Source organism: Fusarium keratoplasticum, chromosome 2, assembly GCF_025433545.1.
Source record: "Fusarium keratoplasticum isolate Fu6.1 chromosome 2, whole genome shotgun sequence".
Classification (NCBI taxonomy): Eukaryota; Fungi; Ascomycota; class Sordariomycetes; order Hypocreales; family Nectriaceae; genus Fusarium; species Fusarium keratoplasticum.
In genome coordinates this window covers 3455834-3471922 of record NC_070530.1, presented here as the reverse complement: position 1 = coordinate 3471922, position 16089 = coordinate 3455834, and the positions used below count along the sequence as shown (strand labels likewise).

Below are 16089 nucleotides of genomic sequence, written 5' to 3'. Positions count from 1 at the left end.
CTGGCCCGGGCACGCCGAAATGGACATCTCTGCTAGGCACACCGCCAGGATAGAACAACAACAGCCCATCATATCTGAGGAGGGGGGACTCATCTGCTGCAGCCCTACGGGCAGGTAACCATGATCAAATCAATCATCGTCATTCTATCTCCTTGCCAGCAAAACTGCCGTACCAAACAGCGGACAAGCCCATTCCCACCCGGGGGCCCTCCCCGCATCAAGCGCCCACGGCATGCCGCGTCCAATCCACCGTCCGAGATGCATCTTCAGCCCACGGAGGAGATGTACCGATCTGGAAATGGCGGACCGAAGATATGCAGAAAAGAAGCAGAAAGGCAGTTTGTTTTGAGCGTGAAAAAAAAGGGCAGCTGTCAAATTACCACCCGAATCAACCTTGCGTCGGGTTCACATATTGCTTTTTAGAGGGGGACCTTTTTTTCTTTCCTCATTCCAGCTCCGATGCTGTGGATCAAGCCAATGCAGGCGATTGTCCCATCCCCTGGCACACACCTACTACCACACTTTCTCTTGCTCAGTCTTTTTGGGCTTCGCCTCTGTTTTTCCTTTTGCTCGCTCCTGATAATGACGATGTTGATGATGCAGCAGCTCTCATCCCCATCCCTCGAAACAATGTCCCTTTCCGGCTTTGGATTGGTTTCGGAGTTATCAACATTTGGAATGTTTGTTAAATCCACACGTGATCGGGGTTAAGACAAGAAGCAATGAGGAGAAGCTAAAAAGGTTCCCTTTCCAGTGAATTTAGTACAGATTTGTTAGACTTACACCGTTGTATCTGAGTCTCCACATTCTGGACCCCAAATTCAAGCCCCCCCCCTGTGCAACCACATTCACCCTGAGTACACCCCCCCCTTCGAATCCTCCCGTCCCCTTCACTTTCTGGCAGCAGGTAGCGATCCCTTCTGAAAGAGGGAAAAGGTGATGTCTCCAGGGTTCGGATCCCCAAGAAGAAGCTTGGAGCTTAAGCCCGGACACTTTCTTTTGCTTGCTTAATTTCTAAGCAATAGACGATTAGAAAAAAACCATCCGATGTTGCAGACACCGTTGTTTGCAATAATTAAGCGGCATTGAGAAGGGGTTTAATGTGATTTCTACAGCACACGTTAGTGCTCAATTGGTAGCCAATTCTCGAAGTGAAAGGAAACCCGCAGGCGCCTCTTCTTCGCAACAACTCCACATTGATGCGTAGGGCGGTTGTCGTGGCCCACGGCCCAACCAGCCGGGAAAGTTCAGGGGGAGTGATGAGAAGGGAAAAACGTGGTCTGCAACGACTGCATCTTGGATGGAATCAATGATATCCAACGCCCGCCAGAAAGACGGTGGATGGGGAGGGGACCCTCCTAGGTTGTGTCGCTTCGGGGACTTTGGCCCAATCTCCCCCACCGGAGGGTTTACGTCTACACGAGTCCCCAAGAGAAGTCTCCGCTCCTTTTCTTGCTCTTCCCCTTGCTGCTGGGCTGGGCTGGCGGCAGTGAGTGACTGATGATACACCCTGCTACAGCCAAGGAAAGACGCCCGCCCAGTGGCTTGGAGAAGAGTGAGAACCTTAAACCCACCCTCGTCGAGGAGCCTCGATGGATGGATGGGGGACCGGGAGCTGCACTGCGGCCAAGGATACCTACCTACTGCTTCAACTATTTCTTGCTCGAGGCCATGTCCCAGCCTCCGGGTCTCTGCTGTTTGTTTCCGCGTCTTCGCCCGTCGCCCGGGATGTGGGCGCGCGGCTTCCCAAATCTCGCAAAAGAATTAACCCAAATGTACGGAGCACTGCGGTCGGTTAATCCCTTGCCTGGTACTGATCGTTGGTTTATCCTGCGCTTCCTACATACCCGGTCCACCCACTCCACGGCAGCGGATATTGGGCTGAGCCGCAATCCCGCTCGCCGCTTTTGCCGCAAGCTAAGGATAGCATAGTATAGCTGTCCCCAATCCCGAAGAGTGTCATCGGAGCTATGGTCCCCGACGATAGCTCTTTCTCCGTGTGCCGGGTCCTTTCTCACGTCAGTCCTCTTTTTCTCCTCCGTCCGGCAGCCGTTGCCAAGCAAGTACCTGCAGACACCGGCCGCCTGTCAGAAGCATCTTTGGGGGGGCGGGGAGGGGCTGTGATGGATGTTTGCTTTTTGCTGCCGTTGGGTCGTTGGTTCTGCCTCGTGCTGCATGGGCTGGGGGGGCATCCACGGGCTCGCCGAAGGCATCTTGCTGTCTTGTCCTTTTGACGTGCAGATCCCCGTACATACGTGACCATGATGAATGATGTTGCTTCACCCGTCCATGACCTCTGACGATTGCTTACCAAACTGACGTCGTTTGATAACTATGATTGTCCCTGTGTCACCATCCCTCCCAGGGAATTAGACGGGCGTCGGGGAGGGTTGCAGCAGTAAGAGATCGTTACCGGAACAAACGGCATTCGAAACTCCGCAAAATCCGTAGCCGAGACGGGCCTCATACAGAATAGAGAGTAAAGATTAAGATCAGAGTCAGTCAGAGTGAAGCTCCATCATTGATCGACATGCCGTAGGGCGAAGCTCTGCTAAAATTGGGGTCCAAAAGAATCTGAACGCTGCCCCGCCAACGTGTAATCCACCACATTATCCCTCGACACCCTCTCCATCTTTGACCATCCATAACAACAGCAAATGATGTCCAATAACGATGGAATTTTCTCAATTATTTGCGCAAATCGCGCGCCAAATCAGGATTTCAATGAGGTGGCCCGAGCCCTTATCGTTCGCGAGGTAGAGACAGGAAGGACCTACCGTGATGTCGCCGCCGAGGCAAAGTGTTCACCAGCCACCATCTTCAGCATTTATCAACGCTGGAAAACTCAACGAACTCTGGATAAAAAGCCAAAATCTGGGCGTCCTAAGAAACTCACGGTTCAGCAGATTCGGTACGTATTAGTTTCACTTAAACGCGACCGCAGGATCACATATGAATCGCTTGTCAATTATCTAGGTGGTAACATCTCTCGGATAACGATACGCCGAGTTATCCGCTACCACTACGGTCGCAAATGGAGAGCAATACAGAGGATACCATTATCAAAAGAAACAGCTCGTCAGCGACTATCATGGTGTCAAGCTTGGAAGGAAGATATCGAAGAATTGATTGAGGTACGGCGGTTTAGAAACTAGGTATCAAATTTACTCGGGAAGCTTTCACTTAACTAATACCATCTTTAGACCATTTTCTCTGATGAATCGACAGTTCAATCCCAACCGAATTATAAACATGGATGGATCTTCCGGAAGCCTCATGAGAAGTTCATGAAAGAATTCGTCAATATCACAGTTCATGGGAAGTCCAAGTTATCGATCATGGTTTGGGGAGCAATTTGGAGAGGAGGGAAATCTGATATCATCGTTATGATCCGCGATCAAACCGCAAAGAGGAAAGGATATACTTCTTTAAGTTATCAAGAAGCTTTATCCAAAGGTTTACTTCCTATATATAACGGCACAAGAAGATTCCAGCAAGATAATGCGAGAATTCATACATCTCAGTCATCGACCGACTGGTTACTTTCCCACTCAATTGAGTGGATTGACTGGCCGGCACATTCCCCAGATCTCAATCCAATTGAGCATATCTGGAAGCAATTAAAACTTAACATCAGGAAGATGTTCCCTCATTTAGACCTCCTGAAAAATAACGAAGTCGATACGGCAAAGTTGATTAAATGCATCAAGTTGGCGTGGGCAGCAATTACTATTGACCAGATTAATGCACTGATTGACTCACTCCCTCGCCGACTTGATGCATGTATCCGGGCGCAAGGATGGTATACCAAACATTGAAGAGGAAAATCAGGGGTTCATTTTGATATATAAATCATATTTTTAAATATTTATTTTATGGAAATATATGTATGTGAAGTTGACGCTGTGAAAGAATTCTAATCCTGTAGGGTGGGCTGTTCAGATTCTTTTGGACCCCAATTTTAGCTCTCTTCCCCCTCCCCCTGGAACTGGAATACTCCAAAACCAGCCCAGCCCAGCCCAGCCCAGCCCAGCCCAGCCCAAAGGCACGGGTTCGGGTACGGTACTCGCCCACACACAAGTCCCAGTGATCTGGCTCAGGGCGCGGCGGCCGCCCTCTCTCACCCCCTTTCAGCCCCCAAAGATCCTTTGTTCGGACCAGCACGGGTGTGATTCGCCCAGGTGGCCTCGCAACAGGACGAGGACGACAGGCGGGCAAAAGGGGGGGTTTACACAAGCAGCGAATCCCAACGGCTCAACGGTCCCCTCACCCCGTAGGGCTGGACGGGCGGGACTGGCAGTGTGAATCCATGCCTAGTGCCCTTTGCCTCTGCCTTGGGGCCGCCGCTTGATAAGCACGCAAAATGTCGGGATTCGCAAGAGATTGGATACAGGACATTCCCCCTAGGGCTGTTACATTCTGGGCTTGGGAATGCAACCCAACGTGCAACCCCGTGATTGTTGATCAACAACAAGAGGCCGAGAGTGAATCGGGCTAAACTGGGGCCGGTTGAGACTGTGACAAGGCCAGCAGCAGTGAAGGATAACGGACGGTGCCACGTACAGGCCCAGGCTCCAGGCCCCCCCATGCAGTTTGACGGGCTAGGCCCAGGGGGTCGAAAGTCGTCGAAAGCAGCCTGGCAATTGCGGCGGCCCATTGGACAGACGCAGGGTTTGACAAGGCGAAGCAGAGGGCGCGGAGCTGGACCCGGTGGTTCGGGCCCCCAGGAGTCCTCGACAGATATGACCGCATTGGGGAAAGGCGTGTGTCGCGCGGCAGCGGCAGGACCAAAGTCCCAATCTGCGACGAGGGGGGACCCTTTGTGCGCAATGTATGTAGGTGGTTGTTTGGAAACATGCGATGAATAGGAGAAGTGATGGATTTGGGGATGCGAGGAGCGCAACTTGAGGCACGAATCTGGACAAGATGAAGAGGAGGGGTCTATGCTTGTGCTTGTGCTTTTCAAGGGCATACCAACGATGTAGGGCGATTTTGTTCGGACAGAATACCACGATAGGAACAAAGAACGACCGAGATATGCGTGCAGCGACCGGGGACGCTCGGTGGTCCCGGCTGTAAGGCTGAGGCAGAGGTGAAGATGGATACATTTAGGGAAGCATTCTGCGCATGGTGGAACCAGCAGATGGGCTCAGCCTTGCTTGCTTGCTTGCTTGATGCTTGCTGCTACAGCTACTGCTGGCTAATAAATCTTGCACGACGCCATGTAATGCTCGACGCAGATCGCATGGCCCAAGCACGTACTGTACGTAGTCTCGACCACGACTGGCGATAATCTACAGCGGCATTTGACCAGCATCCCCTAGCTAGCAGTAAAGATACCATCCCCATGCCGTGCTAACAAAAAGTTCCCGCTCAACGGGCGGCGGGTTTTTTTCTTCCTGCTCGTAGCGCAGGGCGTAGACGCCAGGCCCGAAGCAATCGCAAAAATATGACCCAAACAAGCAGGGCAAGTTTAGATCCCCGATGGAATTGGGTCAAGCAGCACTCTTGGGCCTGTGCACACAGGTCGACGTGTACCGAGACCCAAATGTCGACTGATTTCCCACATTCACATTGTGGGGGATGCAGGCGGGATTGGCTTGCGGGAAATGAATAGGGATCGTGCTAGAAGCCTCTAGGCTTTTTTACTCTGTAGACAATTTTTTTTGACTTGTTTTTTCTCTCTTCTTTTTGATGGCTGTCTTGTTTCAACGCTTTGGACATGGGTTCAGACGGACGGCGGGAGGATCGAGGTCGTGGCAGGGCGTGCACTCTGACTAGTAACAAAAACTCGATGAATATCGCCTTATTCGGACTTTGTTTAATTAGGTATGCATCGGCGGGAGAAGGTTCCGAGATGCTGTGTTTTGCGTGCTATGCCGCGCTGTGATGCCATGTGCTGGCTGGCCAGAAGTCCTATGTGACAAATCGAAAGACGACGAGATTGTGGCAAATGCTTAAAGAGGGGAACTTTGGTTGTTGCCTATTCTCTTGCATCGGCACTTTGTCACGGTCAATGTCAATGCAGCAAGGCAAGTGTCACTGCAGCATAATGAGGCTATACCCGACCTCCAAACTCATGATGCTTCTGTACATCACCAGAGGTTCACTCTCAACACACTCACTCACACAAGAGATTCCATCTCAATCCCTGTCTAGCCCCGGAGATTTAACCCAAAAAAAGCACCAATTCCCGTCCTGCCCCAAGCCAAGCCCAAGCCTCGCCCGCAGACGCCCCACCCGTAAAGCTCCAGCCACTTAGAGACCGAGCCTCCCAAAGAGGAAAAACACAAAAGGTGGAAAGGGTTGCTTGAAACGTTGCGACGTGCGGCTGGCGGTCGAATTGGAGACCCGAGTCGTCCCCTTTTTACTCTTGAGTTTGACCGTTCGCGGGAGACATGGCCAATCAGAGATCGCCGATGCGAGCCTGAGCCCGTGGATCCAAAAATAACCAAGCCTTACAAAGCAACATGGCGCGCCAGGGATTGACTGGGGGATCCTCGCGACATGGTCTCGTTACTGGACTCGCTCGCACTCTGTAACAAGGCTTCGCAACGGCCTTCTAGTGTCGTTTGTTTTGTCACAATTGTTGGGCGCTTGTTTCGTCCCGCCTACCGTTCCCCGAAGCGATCGGTCAAGTTCAAAGCTGACAAGGATCTGGTTCTTGTCTTGAGCATTATCTTGATGTTCCATTCTCCGACCTCTCTCTCTGCGGACTTTGGACAAAAGCCGCCCCCTCCTTGTTCGATTATTTGTCGCAATTTGGAATAGGCCAAGGACAAAGCGCTCCTCCCTCCGTCAGGCGCAGGTGCCACGGGCGCAACCCTCCCCACGGTCCGCAGTTTGGACTGTTTGATCATGGTGTTTAGTCCACCGACGCCGCCCCCCAGCATGTTAGCATAGGGCTCAAAATGTCGTTCCGTTATGGCTCATAAACTGCATGTCATTCATCTTAATGAGCAAGTTCTTGCGGAGTTGCCGGCGACGCCACCGTGGAGTTTAGTGGGCGGCGGCCGACTCTGGCCTCCTCCGTAACGCGGAGCCGGAATCTCCCAGTCTACGGAGCCGGCTGGACAATGGCTTTTCCACGGCTTCCATCCGTGATTCCCTCGACTTACACAATGACAGAGAAAAGAGACTTTAGACTGCTGACCAAGAACAGCGCGTCAATGCAGCCCTTCCAAGTGTAACCGATACCCCAAAATAAAAAATAATCAGCGCTTACTCTCTCTACCGCGCTGCGGCATGTTGGGTAGGTTGTTGAGCCACACGGCTCGCTGGAACTCCGTGGAGCTCCGTCTTGTCAAGACCGGGTCTCTCGGGCAAGGTCAAGGGAAGGGAAGGATTTGGATTTGCAAGGCAAAGCCCTCGCAATAGCCGGTTGATCGACGCTGCCAATGTCACCCGCTCGCTTGGTAGCGGGCGATGAGGAATCCATCACTTCAATTGTCATCAAACACCCCGGGTCGCTCGGGCACCTTGCGTGTACCGTACCCCATGCCCATGGATGGATGTCTCCTCAACGACGCAACGCAACGCAACCTCATAACAGACCGATTAAGGAAAAACACAGGAGCAAGGGTATTTTCTCCGTCCACGGGTACTGAAGCCGTTGGCCTGCCCTGTGCCCCGTGGGAGCAGGGCCCTTGGGGATATTAGGCGAAGCGTCCAAGCAGAGGCCAAGAATGGAGCATGTCGGTTCGAGGGTTAATTACGCGGTCCACGATTAACGGTGGGATTTCTACTACGTAGTTTTGGTGCAGCACAGCACAGCACAGCACATGGATGGACAGCAGGCGAGACGTCAATCCGTCAACCGCCGCAGCAAGAGACAGCACACATTGTAACTAAACCGTTTGGCCGGCGGGCAAACCCCTCTTTCTCCCCTTGGCGTGTCCCGTCCCCGGCGGATCGAGTCAAACGGAGCGACGCGTCGCCACTGAAGGTTTCTGAACGGTCGTCGTAGTTGGGGGAGGGGCAGGGGTCGGCCGCCAGGGCTAAGCGGCGTCTCGAGTCCAGTGGTCCCTCGCTGTCGTCGCGTTCAACTTCGCGCGGGCGCGCTTGTTAAAAAGCTTGGTGGTGAAAGCGGCCGAAATTCCAGTTCTGGAGTGCAACGCTTCTTCGAAAGAGGCGCCACGCTTGTTGATGACAAGTGACATTGTCGTTCCAAAGGGTCCCCTACCCTCCCCCCCTTGGGGATGGATGCTGCATGTAAGCTGCCACGGGAGAGAGCCAAGTCTCGACAGAGATGAGCCACGCGGATGGCACTGGGGCCGGTTGGGTGAATCATGGTCGTGTCCCATGCTGTTGGGTGTGGAGGGTGCCAGACGGAAGGATTGGGGGGGACACTTGGTGGATTAGGCGCGACGGCAATGGGGACTCAGACTGGGGCATCATGGCATGATGGTGATGGATTGCTGTTGTTCATCCGTCTGGGGGCAGCTAAACCCCAACGGTGTGGATAGTCGCCGATGACTCTGTGTTCGCTGTCGCCGTGGCCCAGCAGGGCTCTTGGTCAGGCCTGAAGGGCAGCTAGGGAATGGTGTCGTCACACAGCCCTACGAACGAGACGAGCTACTGATCGGCCCGGCCAAAGGTCCCTTTGGGTCGAACTCGATATCTAAGCCAAGTCTTTCCTACTGCTCGACCGGGAAGGCGGTCCTAGAGGCGAGATGGAAGCCTGGGATGGAGATGCTCTGGTTGGCTGTTACTAATTGCCCGTCACGTCGCAAATGATGTAGGTGGTGGTGAGTGACTAAAGCAACCATGGCTTTGCGAAACCTTTTTTGGAATTATCTGTGTCCTTCAGAGCATCTCAGTTGGTCGGGGCCGGGGAGGCTCGGGAGTGGAGAGCAACAAGGCGAGGCGATGCTCGCTGCCGCTAGAGACGGACGCGGCAATCGACTCGAGCTTGAGCTATTGTGGGCATGGCATAATTAGCCCGCCTCTGGATTCTGCCTTGGAGCTCCCGTCCAATGGATCACCCCGGAACCTGGCTCGCCGACAGGGCGTGAGTTAGTATGAGCCTAGTGGTCGCCGTTCAAAGGGTCTTCTGCTACTGCTGGAGCACAGCACAGCACAGCACAGCGCAGCACAGCACGCTGTAGGTTTCAACGGCGACATGGCATTGCTGGTGGCTTGAAGGCTTGCCTCGACTTGATGCTTCTATTTTGCTTCCGCCTTTTTCGCTGCTGCCGGCGGCTGCGCCTGGGCGTTCACACTCTCTCCACCGTTGATGTTACGTGACGAACGACTCACGGGAATGACGGCAGACGGATACGCAATCCATACCTACCAGAGCATAGCATAGCAGGATGAGAGAACGTGATGCCCAAAAGTATACGCACCGGTACGTACACCTCCAGCCAATGTGCACCGCAGTGCAGCAACGGATTCCAGTCATGACGGTCGAGGTGGTATGCCCTTCCCATCCCATGGATCCCGAAGTTGCATTTGACTCTCTGCCTCGAGAGCTCGAATCCCGCTCTTTTGTGCAGACACCACTGCCGCGACACTCCCCTCCCGTCGCACAGATTGAGACGGGTCAAATTGTTAGTTGAACCGCCTTTTCCATAGTGAATCCTTTTGACACAGCTATATCTGATTTGCGAGATTGGTCTTGTTTCTTGGTGGGCAAACGGACACGGACACGGAGTTGGTGCAGGTCCATCCGCTCCAAGTCTTTTGCACGGGCCGGGAGGGCAAATGAGCGGCAGTTTCATGTGGTATTATAGGGCTCGTAGTAATTGTCAGTGCTCTTGGGAGCAGACGGATACGGCAAAATGAAGCTCAATGCCTCTCCTCTCCAGTACTGTACTCGGGAATCCGATGCGAAGGGGCCAATGGGCTGCCAAAAGACCCCAAATGCGAGACGAATGCGAAGGATGGAAAAGGCGGAGGTACGTACCCTGTTCTGCATTGGGGCTCAGCCAGGTTGTGATGGGATGGGCAGGGAAGGTACACTCTGTACCCACATGCGTAGCACCTTCCCAGCAGTAACAGCAGCAGCCCTGTGAGGCCAGAGGGGCAGGCAGCGCCAGGCCCAGGGCCCAGGGCCATTTACCCTGCCAGAGGATCCATGTCTGGTCTCTCTTTGCCTCCTCCACCTCCCAAAAGGCGGCCACCACCCAAGACACCACACACACTCTCGCACTCGCACACACCCCCTCCCCTCCCATCCAGGACCTTTTTTGGTCTGTGGCCGTGCTGGGGGGTGTGCTTCCAATGGTGAGGGCGTGCACCTCCAGGGATTGCGACCACACGCCTCCATGCTGCAGTGCAGTTGCGTTGCTCTACCCAGGCAGTACACAGGAACATGGGCCATCCAGCGCTACATGTCCCCCTCAATCGTCCACGCCCCAGCAGCTCCTTCGTCACTCTCAGCTTGGCCTTGGATCCTGTATATTTAATCTACAGCCTCTTCCCCTCACCAGTCTACCCATTCTCCATCGATCTCCAAGTTCATCACCAGCTTCAAGGTTGCTTGCTTGCTCTTGCTCGCTCTTGCTCACTCAATCATCACTCATCTCTTATATATACCCATCCACCTCCCAGCCTTACTCAATTCGCATACAAGGACGGACAGAAAGGGCAGACAGCAGGCTTCGGCAGACAGAACAGACACATCAACTACACAGCTCGTCCCAATTGTGCTTCGGGAACTGTCTAAAGCTTCGTCGTTGAACACAGCGACGACCAACACCTCCACGACGTCTCTCTACTTCAACCCTCAGTCTTCAACTCCAACACACACAATGTCCGTCTTCATGTCACAACCCGCCTACGCCTACGCGGCAGCTCCTCCACCTCCCAGACAGTACTCGGGAACCAGCAGTGCCTTCAGCGCCTCTGCCAACCCCGATGAGGACTGGACCAAGATCTCTGACCTTGCTGAGCGCCGCCGCATTCAGAACCGCATTGCTCAGCGCAACTACCGTATGTCTCGAGTCTACAGCTCTCACAGCTTCAACTAACACCCTGCAGGCAAGAAGCTCAAGCGCCGTCTCGAAGACCTCGAGCGCCGCGCCGGTTCTTCTGACGATGCCGACTCGGACAAGCAGCCCCAGAAGACGACAAAGTCGAAGCGATCGCCCTCCAAGTCTCAAAAGTCGCAGCCCGCCCAGGCCAAGCCCGTGGTTGCTCAGGGCCAGTTCACTCCTCCCATGGAGCCAACTGACGATCTCTTCTTCCCCGGCACCTACGACGACCGGGCCCGCTCCAACAGCCCTCCTCAGTTCACCTACTCGACCTACCCAGCTCCCGATGAGATCCTCCTCGCTCCCTACGGCTCGGCCCAGTCCTACCCTGCCATGACCACGGCCGACGCCTACCCCAACTACCTGACGGCTTCCACCGTGCCCATGACGCTCCCCTCGATGACGCACTTTAGCGACGCCATCAAGCGGGAGTCGTACTCCAGCGACGACGGCCTCGCGCCTTACATGGCTTACAGCTACATGCCTCCCATGGACTTCAACGCCCCAAGCCCCTACGATCAGTCCAACCCTCATGTGAGTTACGCCAGTCAAATGCCCCGCGGGGCTGCTCGAGATCCACGTTGCTGATGGGGTTCCAGACTCCTCCGCTCTCGCACACGTTCGACCATTCGGCCAACTGTTCAGAGGCCGGATTCGACTATCCCACCACTCCTCTGTCCATGCCCGGCTCGCCCGGTATGATGCACCCTCAATGAGTGTAAAGACGGAGTCATGGGACTGGCCTGGCGACCCGGATCAACCGGGAGCCAAAAGCGAATGAATTTGCACTTTACTCAGGCGTTGGGATGAGCCTCACAAGGCATTACAGCATGGCGGGTTTTGATATTTTTGGATTCTTTCACTCTCCACACTCTTCTTCTTCTCCCCGTGGGTGCCTTGGCTCTGAGCCAGTGGCATCATTCAGGCGATTCACATCGTCTGCCCTCGTTTTTACGCACCAACCATCGAAGGGCTCGACTTGGTTGGCTTGTGACGGCTGCAAAGATGGACGAACGTTATTGATTACTTATCTGGGATGGCGATGGAAAAGAAGATACATGCGGCGTTTATGGAAATCAATCAATGTATGAATTGTACATTTTGGATTACGAATGGACGCAATGGGTGGGATTAGGCAGGCAGGCAGGCTGGGAGCGAGGGATGGAGGCGACGATGGCGGCTGCAGGGTCGGGAGACCCCGGTCCCTTTTTGTTGAGTAGATATCCGCGAGCCATCGAAACAAACAAATTAGATGAAAGGAGAAATGTGCAACAACGTACGAATCAGATCCTGGCCTGAGCAGTGGTGTCAATGTGACTGTCTGATGGATGGATGGATGAGTCGGTTGAAGGATCTAGGACTTGGAACGTGGGCCATGACCATGGGCCTTTGTGTCATGGGCCTCGATCCTACCTAGCATAGGAGATTTGATCCTATGAGGCAGACAAGTCCTATGTGTGCGACAGGGACCTTGACCGAGCCTGGCCTGGCCTGATGAAAGACACAAATCTCCTTGTCTTGACGGAGCCAAGAAGCAGCTGAGAGCCTTGGAAGCAGCTGAAAAGCTCAAAACAGATAGCGCTCTGCAGAGCCGCCCATGGCTTGAGAAAAAAGCCCAAGGCGTGGGAGAGAGGAAGAGGGGGCTTGCAGAAACCAGGCTGAGGCGGCTGCGCTATGTGCAAATGCACAAGGACTGTCTAGAACACGCCCGCCCCCCTCCTCCTCGGTCCCGGGTCCTCAGCTGGGGGGGGATGAAAGTCTGCTGGCGTGCGTATTGCGTGTACGTATAACCGAGTTGTACGGTTTGGCATCGTTTTTGGGGCGGTAAATTCTAAAAGCCCGCCATCCTGTTCTTCTTCCTTGCAGGGGCTTGGCCCACGTGCTGGGGGTTGGGTTCCAGATGCTGGCGTTTGGGAGGGTGAAAGTAGGCTACGGCATAAACGGGCGTCGTTGTTTTTTTCTCTAGTGGACGTGGACGTGTACTATGGACGGTACCATTTCACAAGCTGCATGGGAGATCGGGCTCGGCAGTTCAGAGACCCGAAGGGATTCGGGATAATAGAGATTGCGACTACAGTACGTGTAGTGTAGTCCGGCATGCTCGGATGTGGACGCGGACGCGGAGGTTGAATTGACGGCCGCCGTCCGTATGAGCAATGAGACAGGGGTCATGAGGAGAAGATCAGGCTGTGAAAGATACTTACAAAAGGGGGGTAATGAAAGGTACTGTACTGTACTGTAGCAGAGGAAACACATGCTGTCCTTGTCCTTGCAGTAGTTAGTCGGTTTAGTCGTGTAAAAGGGGGCTGCCTTTCATGAGGACGTGTCGATTGGCTTGCCTCGTCCAGGGATCGGGTCTAGAATGAGTGAGTGTCGTTATCATCCATGCTGCATTGTCGTAGTAGTAGACTGCTTAGGTGTGAACCTTGATTTTATAGTTGACACCACCCAACGCACACAAGCAAGATGAAATGAAATCAAGATTGATCAAAATGCACAATTCAAAACTTGTATATCATGTGTTGATGAGCTTTAGACTACGGACCGTCAGTGACTATGCACATAGTGGATATTATGCTCAAACCGAGCTTCTTCCCTTCTTCTCTTTCCCGTCTTGGCATCGGGAGTTGAGAGTCAATTATGTCATTGGGTCTCGGCATCTCATGAAAACGAGTCTAGATCGACAAGGGTTATTAAACAGTCTGGGGAATTTTAACTTTTCTCATCTCCTCTCGACAACCGGTAAACAAACAAACATAACGCATCAATTGACTCAATTGACGGTAGGAAGAGATGGCGGACCAGTTGACATATCTCTTTGGCGGTGACCGGCAAGTATCTCACTGAATCTATCGTGGAAAAAAGCATATACTGATGCAGTTTACAGCCCTTGGTCTCAGGACCTCTGGACTGCTTCTGACGACCGTGTCCGAGGCGGCTCCAGCATCTCCAACCTAACAATCTGCGAACCCCCTTCGCAGGCCATCTTCTACGGGACCCTCGACACTAAGACGCTCGGCGGCGCTGGCTTCGCCTCTCAGCGCACAAAGGGCGACCTTTCCCTCGACCTCTCCCAGACGGAGGGTCTGCAGCTGGACCTAGGCGCGGGCAACTCGGAGCAGACGTTCACTTTCACCGTCAAGGATACGATTCCTGAGAGGAGGGAGGATGGACGTGATGAGGCCGGTGTCAGCTGGGAGGTGGACTTTGAGCCGCCTGCTGAGGGAGGAATCATTGTCAAGAAGTGGGATGAGTTTAGGGCTACGTATCGAGGCAGGGACCTTGATGATCCGAAGCCCTTGGACTTGGGGGATATCAAGAGGATTTCGCTCATGATGCGAAGGTGAGTTTTTCTTCCTCGGGTGTTACTTCGAGCTCTTGTGTTGATATGGTATAGCTTCTTTGACCAGCAGGATGGCGATTTCAAGCTCGTCGTCAACTCGATCGCGGCTATCAACAAGACCTGTGACGGGGATGAGAGTGACGACGAGGATTTGAGAAAGCCAGCGAAGCGGGATGAGACGGAGGCGCGTCCTTGGTGGAAGCTGCTGTTCTGCGGGCTGTTGTAGACATTGTCCCAGAAAAACAGATATATTTCTAGCGGTCAAACCAAGCAGCTGCTCCAAAAACAACAAAAGTTGATTGCCATCTTCAAGTCGTCGACGTTGTACATTTTCTCAATTCGGCCGTTTAGTGCCCCCGGCCCTTCCGCGCGCCCTGACCCGGAGCTCGTCCGTTCGGCGCGGGGATCGGAGGGGCGGGCCGGCATCGAGCGTCCGGTTCGACTCTATTGCGTCACGACTTTTTGCAAAGGTACTTTGTAAGACAAAGAGAACTACCCGACCCAAGTCTTATAAAGGGAATCATGCCCGGCACGAGTGTGTATGGCATCGTGCTGTTTTGCTGAGTTCCTTCATCTCCTTGCAACATCGTCAAAATGCCGTCCCTCCTCCGTGCCCTCCTCCCCCCGGTAACGACCGCCCTCGCCCTCCAAGCCGCAGCCGGTCTCCCCTCCATCGCCGCCAAATCCGATCGCATCTACGACCTCAGCGGTTCCCTCACGTTCCTCGCCGTCGGTGCTTTAAGCCTGTACATGCCCCGCCTCGTCGGACCCGTCATCCCCGGCGTCATCTCCGTCCTGCGCGGCCAAGGACCGACGGTTCTGAGGCACGCAGACTGGAGACAGCTGGTGCTTACAGGTGCCGTAGCGATTTGGGCGACGCGATGTAAGCCACTTGACACTACTTGAGATGACATCTGACACATGGTAGTGGGATCATACCTCTTTGCTCGAGTCCTCCAAAACGGCCACGACTCACGCTTCGACGAAATCAAGACGTCGGCGCCTAAATTCGCCGGCGCCTTCTTCGGCCAGGCCCTCTGGGTCTCGCTCTGCCTCTCACCCGTCATCCTTCTCAACGCGGTGCCCCCAGCCGTCCTCTCTGCCGCGGTGCCTAAGCTCCTACTTACAGACGTCCTCGGGCTGACCATCTGGGCGTGCGGCTTTGCGTGCGAGGTTATCGCTGATAGACAAAAGAGCGCCTGGATGAAGGAGAAGAAGGAGAAGCTTCATGATGAGGATTTCATGACTCGAGGGTTGTTCTCTAGAAGGTATGAAATGCTGACAGGTGACTTTGGGTAGGCAATTGACTAACACGCGCAGCCAATTCCCCAACTACTTTGGTGAAATCACCCTCTGGACAGGCATCGCCACCGTCGCCGCTGGTATCCTGGCGAGACAGCCTGTTCAGCTGGCTCTCGGCCTCTCTGGCAGTGCGGGCAGCATACTGACTACGACAGCTCTGTCATATGTGAGCCCTGCCTTTGCAGCGCTGCTGTTGACAAAGGTATCCGGCATCCCATTGAGCGAAGAAAAGTACGACAAGCGATATGGTCATCGCAAGGACTATCAGGAGTGGAAGAAAAACACGCCCAAGCTCATCCCTCGGTTCTGGTAATGCATCATGAGATTCATCATGTATCATGGCACGGCAAGAATGGTGTCATGACTTGGTCATTAAATGCTCATTTCATTCATGATGTTCGCCTTTTGGTATTTTACTGCTTCCATGATCCCCCCGACAAAACAATTTGTTACATAGCATCGCATAGC

At 53.8% G+C, this 16089-nt stretch overlaps 3 protein-coding genes across 3 annotated transcripts; all 3 read left to right on the top strand.

Moving 5' to 3' along the window:
* Positions 1 to 10448: 10448 nt before the first annotated feature.
* Positions 10449 to 11692, top strand: NCS57_00298100 (BZIP domain-containing protein; the record flags this gene model as incomplete). The annotated part of the gene is made up of 3 exons (XM_053052998.1): positions 10449 to 10935; positions 10984 to 11510; positions 11576 to 11692. The coding sequence occupies exons 1-3, from the start codon at positions 10755 to 10757 to the stop codon at positions 11690 to 11692; spliced, it is 825 nt and encodes a 274-aa protein (XP_052918244.1). The 5' UTR covers positions 10449 to 10754.
* A 2077-nt stretch (positions 11693 to 13769) lies between these two features.
* On the top strand, positions 13770 to 14545 carry NCS57_00298000 (CIA30 domain-containing protein; the record flags this gene model as incomplete). The annotated part of the gene is made up of 3 exons (XM_053052997.1): positions 13770 to 13800; positions 13857 to 14319; positions 14374 to 14545. The coding sequence occupies 3 exons, from the start codon at positions 13770 to 13772 to the stop codon at positions 14543 to 14545; spliced, it is 666 nt and encodes a 221-aa protein (XP_052918243.1).
* Positions 14546 to 14913: 368 nt separating this feature from the next.
* NCS57_00297900 (S5A-REDUCTASE domain-containing protein) lies at positions 14914 to 15934 on the top strand (the record flags this gene model as incomplete). The annotated part of the gene is made up of 3 exons (XM_053052996.1): positions 14914 to 15202; positions 15248 to 15587; positions 15640 to 15934. The coding sequence occupies 3 exons, from the start codon at positions 14914 to 14916 to the stop codon at positions 15932 to 15934; spliced, it is 924 nt and encodes a 307-aa protein (XP_052918242.1).
* Between the last annotated feature and the right edge of the window lie 155 nt (positions 15935 to 16089).